We start from the raw sequence: 11,567 nt of genomic DNA, 5'->3' as shown, positions 1-11,567 counted from the left end.
ATTCAATCTCACTTATATATTCCCATGCAATCATACTTGTTTGCTGCAATCATACATCTTGTTTGCTGTGAAAGGAGCGTTTGAGTGGATCTCATGTGCACTGCACAAATGGGAGACTCAAATTGTGTGTTATGTAATATTAGAGTGCATACACACCAAATGGCACCTTGGGTGTGTGTTTTCATTTTTTATAAGGGTGAGTGTGACCAGAAATCTGTGTGTTTCCATTTTGTTGGTTCAGTAGGTGATAAACCTCGACTGATTATTTGTCTTGATGGAAGGTGGTTTTAAGTATGTAGTGGATGGGAAAGAGCCTTTATATTGTACCTAAACTTCACTGCAGATCCAGAACCAACTGAAAAGCTACCAATGGATCCAACAAAGCAAACTAATCCTTTATCAGTATTAATATGTGTACCATGAACAGTACTGTAGTAAATGTTGTAGTAAGGTTGAGTAAAATATGTATGAATTGACATGAGATAGCATTAGAAATGCGCAGCAATAAGTACATATCACTGCAGTTTCCAGCAGAAATGAACACTAGAAGCGGTAAAACGACAAGCACTTGTAATTGTTTTCGTACACAGTTATAATTACAGCTTGCAAGCTTGCTCGGTAGCTCACCTGGCATGGATTCGGACTTAAGATGTGGAATCCTTGGGTACAAATCCTGTGAAAAACATGACTAATGATGAATGAGCTGAAAGATGGGAGATTGAAAACAAGCTAAAACAGCATCCTCGCAATAGGATTTTTATGGCAAGTTTGCTTTTGTTCATACTATCGTGCTTACATGTAGTGCAGATGGTACGTAATTTTAAAATGTCACAGAGTATTAGAGTTATAGCGCCACTCAACAGGCATTTCAAGTCAGAATTGTGGTGACTTGGTAGCTGTTGGTACAAAACCAACATCACATAAAACATACCATATGTCCTTCATCTCTTCTGGGGAAAAAAGAAACAGACACTCTTTTAGCACCACTCAGTGGACATTTCACATTGCATATATCACAAAACGTACATGGCGGTATATATTTTGAATCTTGCGAAAAAGTTCCCACAGGTATGTTTTCATCACGAGATCAGGTTGGCCTTTTTGGTCACCAATTTCTTTGTAGAAAAACTCAGTTCTGTAAGTAAAAATGTCCAATATTGAGGTTACCAAGATAAACCTAATAACGTATGGCTGGTCATGTGATTTCACAATGGCGGTCACCATACAGTGGCCATCTACATGTAGAATAAAACAACTTTGTCACCTTTTGTATGTAATTTTAAACATTTTAAATACTAAGTGCACCTTTAAAGATCAAATGCTTTTTATAGACTGATTTAATGGTCATGCCACACTAAAGGCATGAGGCATGAAATGAGTGAGATCTGGCTTTGCCTTGAATCGTTTATTAAGAGTAATTAGAAGCTACCATTGGTTAACAATTATCCAGACATGTAGTATTAATTTGTCTTTTTTTTTTTTTTTTGGGGGGGGAAATCAATGAGCACTCATTTCTTTTCAGATTGCCACTTAACATTTTTGCAGAATATACACTCCATTGTCTATTGTCTATCTGTTTTGCAGGGAATGTATGGATGACTTTGATCCATATTCAATGGTACTGTCACCCATTACTTTAAGATTTAATCTCTGTACCCGTTTGCCACTTTTATATTTTATAACACATATTTTCCACACTCCCTGAACATTCCTCTGTGGAATATTTCTTTCACAACATTTGCTCAGACCTTGTGTTTTTACAGTTCACGGCTGAGCAGATAGCTGGCAGACGTGTGACTTTTGAAAATTAAGTAATTTAGGAATTACAAAGGCAGTTTAGAAATATGAGCAAATTCTGTAAAATGGCCAGTAAGAATTGAAGAAAGAGATCATTCACTGAATTCAACACATTCTCCTCCATTATATTTTGATGAATTTGGTATTGCTTTCCTTACAATCTGCTGACACCCCATTGAGGATTTACTTTAGGAGTGAACCTTTTTCCCCCTAAAAAAAGTGACTCAGACTCTACAAATTAATCACAAATTCACTGAAATGTAAAATAGTTACATTTTCTCATGAAATGTGACCCTGGACCACAAAACCAGTCTTAAGCAACACGGGTATATTTGTAGCAATGGCCAAAAATACATTGTATGGGTCAAAATGATTGATTTTTCTTTTATGCCAAAAATCATTAGGATATTAAGTAAAGATCATGTAAATATACCATAAATATATAAAAAATGAATTTTTGATTAGTAATATGCATTACTAAAAATTTAATTTGAACAACTTTAAAGACGATTTTCTCAATATTTAGATTTTTTGCACCCTCAGATTCCAGATTTTCAAATAGTTGTATCTCGGTCAAATATTGTCCAGATTTTGTCAGTGTAAAGCTTATTTAGCTTATAAAATTATGTATAAATCTAACTTAAATAATAATAATAATAATTATAATAATAATAATGACCCTTAAGACTGGTTTTGTGTATTTTACCATTTGATGGTATTTTACCATCATCAGCAATAAAGCTGCGCATGAATCTTATTATTGTTATTAGCGATAATTTCAAAATACAATGACATGAAAAGCACAGTGTCGAATCTGTAAGGTCTTAATTGCACAATTACAGTAATTACTGTAATTTCAACATGACGTAAAAGCTGCATTAGGTCAATTCTGCAGAATTACGTAAATTTCCATACACGTTTGTTACAGAAATAGCATGGCTGTATGTTAGAAAGTTAAAACAACCTAAGCTATTGCGAATTAGAATTTGAGTGTACATATAGTTCTATTCTTCTTCATAATATATGATATGTGAGTGCACACAATGACGGCTCCAGTTCCTCCCAAATTCAATTCACTTCAATGCATTATGTGGTCAGTTTCCATTATCCCCAATGAAAAAAGCAATCAGTTGTGTAAATGGCTCTTTCTTCATCCGCTGTATGTCTTCAGCCATAAAGCAGCATCAGTCAGACCCACTGCTAAGAAACAGGTTTTCCAAGATGCACCTTTGTACAGACAGGGCTACGTCCTTCAGATAAGGACCCCCCATCCCCCAACCTAATCGCTAATAGCATAGTTGTAAACCCCCCCAAAGCTCATCCATTGACCATAGTCAGGTTAGACTTTAAATTGAATTTAATGCTAATAAAAATGAGACTATAAGAGATAGACTCACAGTTGTTATAGCACGCACTAAATAAAGGTACTAGATCATGTCGTTTTCACAACTTTTTTATGGAGATTTTGTCTGCTGAAAGTCTTTTTCAGAAACATGTTTAATCAGATGAACAATCATTGTGTTGTTAAATAACAGTACAATCCATTGAACACACTGTACTTCCATTCCTCATAGCCTTGTTTTGATTCCTGTCAAAAATTGAATATGGCACCACCCTGAACGTGTTTACCATTCTGCAGTGTGCATAATGCATGTGACAATCTCCTTGTCAATCTGGAAACCCACCCAGATGTTTTCAGTTGGGAATTTGGTGTGCTAATGATTCAATAATGCAATAGTCAATATTCTTGTTCGCAAGGCTGTGCCGATCTGATTGATGTTGTTCAAAGGGACTGTTACATCTCATGACTTGTGCATTGATTATTGATTCTTTGATCTGTCCTTTTACCATACATAAAAGTCTATAACAGTACTGTGTGTGGGCTCATTCTGTCATTAGTTCCCAAGAAGCAGCAGGTTCCTGGTTGCAGCAGGTACCAATTGTGCCTTTAAAGAAATAATTCACCAAAAAATTAACATTTCCTGGACATTTACTCACCCTTGGGCCATCCACGATGGAGATGAGTTTGTTTGTTTGTTTTTTTCATGTGAACAGATTTGGAGATATTTAGTGTTACATCATGAGGTTAGCAAAAAGATGAGTATCCAAAAGCTACACTCAAGTAAAAGTAAAAGAACTTACTACCAGTCAAGATTTTTAATGTTTTTAAAGAAGTCTCTTCTGCTCACCAAGCCTGCATTTATTTGATCCAAAGTACAGCAAGAACAGCACAATTTTTAAATTATTTTACAATTATTTCTATTTGAATATATTTTAAAATGTAATGTATTCCTGTGACTTCAAAGCTAAATTCTTAGCATCATTACTCCAGTCTCATAATCCTTCATCATTCTAATATTGATGAAATATTCTAATATTCTGATTTGCTGCTCAAAAACATTTGTTATTATTATGCTGAATTATGTAAAAAATTTTCAGGGTTTTTTTATGTATAGAAGTTCACAAGATCAGCATTTATCTGAAATAGAAATCTGTTGTAATATCATACATTTAAAGCATCCTTGCTAAATAAAATATGAAGTTCTATAATTTCTTCCCAAATAAATAAATAAAATTATATTGACTCCAAGCTTTTGAATGGTATTGTAATGTGGAGAGGGAGACGAGAGGCGCGCGGATCCATATGCAAGCTTTTATTTACAGGACGAGACAAAGACATGGTCAAGCAGGCAGAGTCAAACAATGGTAAACAGGTATGTAGGGGCGAGACATAAGAATAGTCCGTGAAGCAGGCGTGGATCGATCCGTGGCAAACGTAATCCGAAAGGGAGGGGCAGAGGGGTAGTCCAAACGAACAAGCGAGTAGTCCAAAGGCAGGCGGCGAGACAGACGAGAAGAAATGGCCAGGCGAGAGAACGCTAAACTAAGGGAACTCAGGAACTAGGGAACTCAGGAATTATGGACGACTATGTAACGGTTGCTAGCACTAGGAGAGCGCTAAACGCAACAAACACAGTTCTCCACATTTACAACTCCACAATACTCGGTGAATTACAGAGGGAAAGTCCGCGGGCTTAAATAGCGCTTCTGATTGGCCACAGGTGTTGGCGCAATCAGCGCAATGGGTGATGGGAGAAGTAGTCCGGGGTGCAGTGCAACAGTTTGTGTGATGTGACAGAGCTAGCGAGACATCTGGTGGTGAGCGGACCAAAGGTCACCAACCAGATTCATGACAGGTATAGTGTATAATGTTACAAAAGCTTTTTTTTTTTTTTTTTCAGATAAATGCTGATCTTTGGATCTTTCCTGACAAAAATGCACTCAGCTGTTACATATAAATAATAATAATAAAATGTTTCTTTAAAATTATTTTATATTTCACAATATTACTGCTTTTGCTGTATTTTGGATCAAATCAGTGCAGGCTTGGTGAGCACAAGATAATTCTTTAAAAAACATAATCTTGTGAAGCAAAAAGCTTTGTGTAAGAAACTAATGCTGTGAATTCAGATGGCACCCATTCACTACAGAGGATCCATAGTGAGTAGGTGATGCAGATCTGTTCAGATGAAGAAACAAATTAATCTACATCTTAGTATAGTCTTTTAAACCCCTACTACTTAGTGAAGAGGACTGAGGACTTCTTCTTCTCCTTAGCCCAGGTAAGACGCCTCTGACGTTGTCTGTGGTTCAGGAGTGGCTTAACAAGAGGAATAGTACAACTGTAGCCACATTCCTTGACACGTCCGTGTGTGGTGGCTCTTGATGCCTTGACCCCAGCCTCAGTCCATTCCTTGTGAAGTTCACCCAAATTCTTGAATCGATTTTGCTTGACAAGCCTCTCAAGGCTGCGGTTCTCTCAATTGGTTGTGCATCCTTTTCTTCCACACTTTTTCCTTCCACTTAATTTTCTGTTAACATGCTTGGATGCAGCACTCTGAGCCAGCTTCTTTGGCAATGAATGTTTGTGGCTTGCCCTACTTGTAAAGGGTGTTAATTGTCTTCTGGATAACTATCAGATCAGCTATCTTCCCCATGATTGTGTATCCCAGTGAACAAAACAGAGCCAAAATCATCACAATTAAAAGAACCAAAGACTTAAACTACTTCAGTCTGTGTGCATTGAATTTATTTAATACACAAGTTTCACAATTTGAGTAGAATTACTGAAATAAATTAACTTTTCCATGACATTCTAATTTATTGAGAAGCACCTGTACATTATTCATTGTTTGCCTTTCTACTTATAACACCTGTTTTATGGTAGTTATCAGTATATTGTATATGTATATGAATATTATATCACCACATTTTTTGTGAAGTTTCTATATACAGTTGAAGTCAAAAGTTTACATACACCTTACAAAATCTACAAAATGATAATTATTTGACCAAAATAAGAGGGATCATGCAAAATGCATGTTATTTTTTTATTTAGAACTGACCTGAATAAGATATTTCACATAAAAGATGTTTACATATAGTCCACAAAAGAATATACTGTAATAGTGGAATTTATAAAATTGACACTGTTCAAAAGTTTACATACACCTGATTATTAATTTTGGTCTGTCAAGCAATTCCATTAGCTGAAAATCCTTCTGAATTGGCACTTAATTCAGTAAAAGTTAGCTGTTGACCAGTTGTCCGTAATACAAGGGTAAAATATCAAAATATGTAGTTTTATAAATGTATATTACATTTAAAAATAAATACGTGATTCATTGTGTGGCTTTCTACTCATACCACCTGTTTTATGGTAGTTATCAGTACATTGTATTTGTACATGAACATTATATAAGTTATATCACCACATTTTTCAGTGAGGTTTCTATATATAGTGGAGAACTGGAGTTGTGTTTATGGTTTCCTTCGTTTCTATTTCCATTCAGTACTGTGCCCCAGTTTGTCCATGATCTTATACAGGGCTTTAGAAATACTGCAGTCCAGAAACTGAGTTTGATAAGGTTTCTAAAAATTTTTGATTTATACTGTTTTTCCCTCAAACCATTTAGTCGGCAAGTGTGATGCCAAGTGTTTTAAATCGTCATTTTGTTCATTTTGTGTGTATTCCAACCTTTACGATAGTTTTCAAATCCACAATACATGACAGTACACTCTTAAAAATAACGTTTCCAAAAGGGTGTTTCTGCAGTGATGCCATAGAAGAACATTTTTGGTTCCACAAAAAACCTTTCAGTGAACAGTTCCTAAAAGAACCATTTTTTTTAAAAATCTAAAGAACTTTTTTTGACTGCATTTTAAAGGTTCTATTGATGTTCAAGATTCTTTATAGAACAACTGATGCCAATAAAGAACCTTTACTTTTAAGAGTGTATGCCGTTGGAAGAAAACAACAACATTATTTGTAGTTTTGAAATCCAATTTATTTAAAGACCAAATTAAGAAATGAAAATGCCCAACAACTTAGCTCACTTAAAACAAACAAACATATTATTCAGAGCCGGTAGCCTGAAACATTATAGATAAGTTGTTTGTACTGTAATGGCTTTTTAAGCTTGTACATTACTAAGCAATGGCAGCTGTCTCTTTGGGAGTGCAGGGATCAGGACATATTTTGTTCAGCTGAACAATGACAGCATCATACTGTCTTTTCCATTCCTCTTTTGACAGTGAAGATGGGCTGGTCTCCAGGAACTTATACGCATCCTTAGTCTGCAAGCTGAAGATGCCCCTGGCGCTCAGACAGTATTCACCGAAGGCCTTCCAGTGCTGAAAGATGTGAGGTACAAAATGAATGGCAACAGAAAATGCAATCAAGGTGAGATGAACTTTTGAAAACCTGCAACTGAACAGTTACTCAACATTGAAGTTACCTTTTGTGCTGTAGTAATAGTTTTCAGAAACGTCTCCTTCATTTCACAATCATCGATGAAGTGCTCGTCTGCAAAAGTCTCATCTTTGAGAGCCTCCAGCATTATACTCACTGCTTCCCAGAACTTCTTAATCTGAATCAGAATTTGTTGGATTCGGGTGAGGCAGGTTTGGACATCGTTCAGATGGACAGGGTCCGGAATTGAACCTTTGGAAACAACATAAAGCAGACATTAAGGCTCCTGACCATTTATATGTAATCTTGGAAATTTCAGCTGGAGATCTTTTAAGTGAAAGCATCTCACCCTTCTCTAATTTCATGGTTGCCAACTTCAGCTGCATATCAGTCAACCTGACATGGATGTTCCACTCCTTGTTTCTCAGGTTGGATTTCTCATTGGAGAGCTGAGACAACTCATTGGAGATAGCCTGGGTTTTCACAGCCAAAGCTTGGTTAGCTTGAGCCTGATGTATGGATTTAATTAATGGCCCAACAAATGGTATCAGGCACACCATGATAGACAGACCATTATTTTTGTTGGAAGACTCTCTGATGTGATTCTGCAGCTCATTGTTTTTCTGTGCAATTGTTGCCTCAATTCGTCCAATTTCCTGATTGTTATTCCACAATTCCTGGTTGAGAGCATTCACTGCCTTCTCCAGAGCATCTACCTCCTTACTAGCTTGTTCTAGTTTTTTTCTGTCTCAGCCTTCTCATTCAGCACATCACTGGTGCATGAAGCCACACTGTGGTTGTGTTTGTCATATCTGATGATGACAGATTTCAGATTAATCATCAGCTTAAACACAGTAAATGTTCCTAAAAATGCACTGAAACATGGTGACATATATCCAGTGGCCATATTAAAATATGGTAAATTTAACCATCTTATTGCACTTTCTTATGAAAAAATTAACATTTTAAGCAACATTTCACCTCTCCACCATCTGTTCCACTTTGTCAACAATTTCAGTGATCCATGCTCTTGCTTTTTCTAGGGACTTAATGGCCAGAATGCTTTTATTCTTTTCAACAGCAGTCTTCAGCCCAGGCAAAAGTGTGGAAACCAGGTTTTGACTTGTGGCAGCACACTGAAAGACAGCAAAAATGCTTGCATTATTAACCCACATGTTTCATTTTTTAAAACATCTATCAGTCAAAAGTTTTTGAACAGTGAGATTTTTAATGTTTTTTTTTAAATTCTCTTCTGACCAAGCCTGCATTTATTTGATTCAAAATACAGCAAAATATAAATAATATTGTGAAATATTTTTACTATTTAAAATAATAGTTTTCTATTTGAATGCATTGTAAAGTTTAATTTATTCCTGTGATCAAAGCTAAATTTTCAGCATCATTAATTATTAGTATTATTATTATTATTATAAACATTTAAAACAGTTTTGCTGTTCAAGAAACATTTAGGATTATTTTATAAATTTAAAAAGCTAGCATTTTTTCATTCTTTGATGAATAGAAAAATTTAAAGATCAGCATTTATCTGAAATAAAAAGTTTTTGTAACATTATACACTATACCATTCAAAAGTCTGTATAAGTATTTTTTGGGGGAAAGAAATTATTGAAATATTTAGAAATATATAGAAATTTTTTTTAGCAAGGATGCTTTAAATTGACCAAAAGTGATGATTAAAACATTTATAATGTTACAAAAGATTTCTATTTCAGATAAATGCTGTTTTTCTGAACTTTCAATTCATCAAATAAACCTAAATAAATTCCAGCTGTTTTCAACATAATAATAATAATAATAATAATAATAATAATAATAATAATAAATGTTTTTTGAGCAGCAAATCTGAATATTTGATTTCTGAAGGATCATGTAACTGGAGTAATGTTGCTAAAAATTCAGCTTTGAAATCACAGGAATAAATTACATTTTAAAATATATTCAAATAGAAAATAGTTATTTTAAAAAGTAAAAATGTTTCAAATTGTACAGTTTTTGCTGTATTTTGGATCAGATAAATGCAAGTTTAGTGAGCAGAAGCGACGTCTTTAAAAACAATAAAAAAAAAAAAACTTTTGACTGGTAGTGTACTGGTAAAAAACAAACAGTATATCAAAAATAACACATCACAGAGTTGCTTTATAGATCATTTTCATTCTCACAGACTATTTTGCAATCTTAATACTGTACTGAATGTGGGTTGCAATGGCAGAAATGTCTTAAAAATATCTTTGGCTTTACCTTCAGCAGAAGAGCCTCAGAGGAACCAAAGAGAAGCTGGGTTTCAGTAGCACGCTCTCTGAGAATCCTCTCCAACTTGGGGAACTTAGCCAAACACAGGTAAGACAGATGATACAGCAAAGCCGTACGCTGAGCAGATGGAAGAAGCTCCTGAATAAACTCAGGGTTGTTTATGATCACAAGCTCTGTAGAAATACGAATGTGCTAGTTAATACATGGTCAGGTTTTTACAAGATTAAACGTGAGGGGGTTCAATTTAGAAATGTTTACCCACCTTGGTTTTCCGACATTTTTTTGCCTGTAAAGGAATATCCTCTAAGTGCCTGAAAAACAGCAAAAACATTATAATGAGACAAGAATTGTTTAAACGATAGATGAGTGAAGCCAGTAATAGTTACCCGTTAGATGAGTTGAGATGGATCTCTATCCAATGTAGTTGACTGTATAAGCCTAGGGAATTTATACTGTATGGCCCCTCCAAAAAAATGTGTTCAGCATGACTCATGAAGATACTGTACCTGGAACTGATTGTCAGATAAAACAGAACTGGTGTCATACTGTAGCCTTTGGGCATATATTTGCTCATGTTGCAGATTAGTGTTTTCATCATTTTCGGTTAACAGACATTACAGATGCCACCCATGTAAGATGTTGAAATCAAGCAACGCACTTTGCATTTCCTTAAAAGGAGACTTATTTTGACTTATGTTTACTTTTAAAGACAATTTTCTTAGCAAGGCAAACAACCTGTGTAGGGTGAAAACCCATTTGCATCACATAAGTTATATTTTAAAGTATATTAAAATAGACAACTGTTATTTTAAATTGCAATAATATTTTGTGATATTACTTTTTTCTGTATTTTTGATCAAATAAATGGAACTTTGATAAGCATAAGACCAGAGATGGGAAATAACAAAGTACAAATACGATTCTGCTCGTGCGCGCTTCTATCAGAGTAATCAATGCGAGTGACTCGAGAATGGAGTGGAAGCGCCCGGATGGATCACAGAGGCAAAACTACTGTCCTGTTTAGGACTTCAAGTGCAGGTCAGTTTCATCTTTAAACAGGCTTCTAAGAGTTGCTAGCATTTTAATGCTTAACTAAGTAAACAAAGACAGAGCTACAGCAGTAGTACTATAAACAAAACTAAACTAAACTAAATTACTATCATCAGTCAAAATACTCTATGCTGCAGGACATCATTATTATCAATTATCAAACAAATGTTATAAAACATCGTTTTGTAATATGTTCAGAGGGAGCTGGGGCAGATAACGTCTCGGTTACGTATGGTAACCCTCGTTCCCCGATGGAGAGAACGGAGACAATGTGTCGAGGGTACGACACTAGGGGTCGCTCTTGAGAGCCCAAACACCTCTGACAACTTTGAGAAAAGGCCAATGAAATTGGGTGTGCAGATTTTGCATAGCTGGCCACACCCCAGACATCCAGGTATAGATAGGGCAGCGCGGGATCTGCTCAGTCGTTCTGTTCTGAGGAGACAAAAGCATCTCAACCCACTCAGAGGCAGTCTGGAGTTATGGCATGAAGGACACAACATCTCCATTCCCTCCATCTGGGAATGAGGGTTACCATACATAACCAATGATTAAGACAAGTGTCTTGAGAACGTTGGGAAAGTGCCAGTTTCCCCTGAGGGAAAAGACACTACGGAGATCACAACCTGCCCAGAGGGGTGGTAAAGAGTGAATATATGTTAGTGAAGGGATCTGAGGTGGGCTCCACACCAGGGGA

At 35.7% G+C, this 11,567-nt stretch overlaps 1 protein-coding gene across 1 annotated transcript; it reads right to left on the bottom strand.

The window, feature by feature from the left end:
* Positions 1-7,207: 7,207 nt before the first annotated feature.
* LOC127156200 (uncharacterized) lies at positions 7,208-10,334 on the bottom strand. The gene is made up of 7 exons (XM_051098942.1): positions 10,207-10,334; positions 10,083-10,131; positions 9,809-9,993; positions 8,531-8,685; positions 7,899-8,293; positions 7,596-7,801; positions 7,208-7,491 (listed from the first exon to the last, which is right to left on the bottom strand). Exons 2-7 carry the CDS (start codon positions 10,096-10,098, stop codon positions 7,288-7,290), a joined length of 1,161 nt encoding a protein of 386 aa, XP_050954899.1. The 5' UTR covers positions 10,099-10,131; positions 10,207-10,334; the 3' UTR covers positions 7,208-7,287.
* Between the last annotated feature and the right edge of the window lie 1,233 nt (positions 10,335-11,567).

This window comes from Labeo rohita, chromosome 25 (assembly GCF_022985175.1).
Source record: "Labeo rohita strain BAU-BD-2019 chromosome 25, IGBB_LRoh.1.0, whole genome shotgun sequence".
Classification (NCBI taxonomy): Eukaryota; Metazoa; Chordata; class Actinopteri; order Cypriniformes; family Cyprinidae; genus Labeo; species Labeo rohita.
This window is presented reverse-complemented; position numbering and strand designations above follow the sequence as displayed.

Excerpts from the sequence above, each read along its gene's own strand:
- LOC127156200 (XM_051098942.1), bottom strand. Across the intron at positions 8,686-9,808 it reads CTGAGGCTCTTCTGCTGAAG|TGTGCTGCCACAAGTCAAAA; the intron begins GTAAAGCCAAAG and ends GCTGTCTTTCAG. Across the intron at positions 8,294-8,530 it reads GTGGAACAGATGGTGGAGAG|AAAAAAACTAGAACAAGCTA; the intron begins GTGAAATGTTGC and ends AGGCTGAGACAG.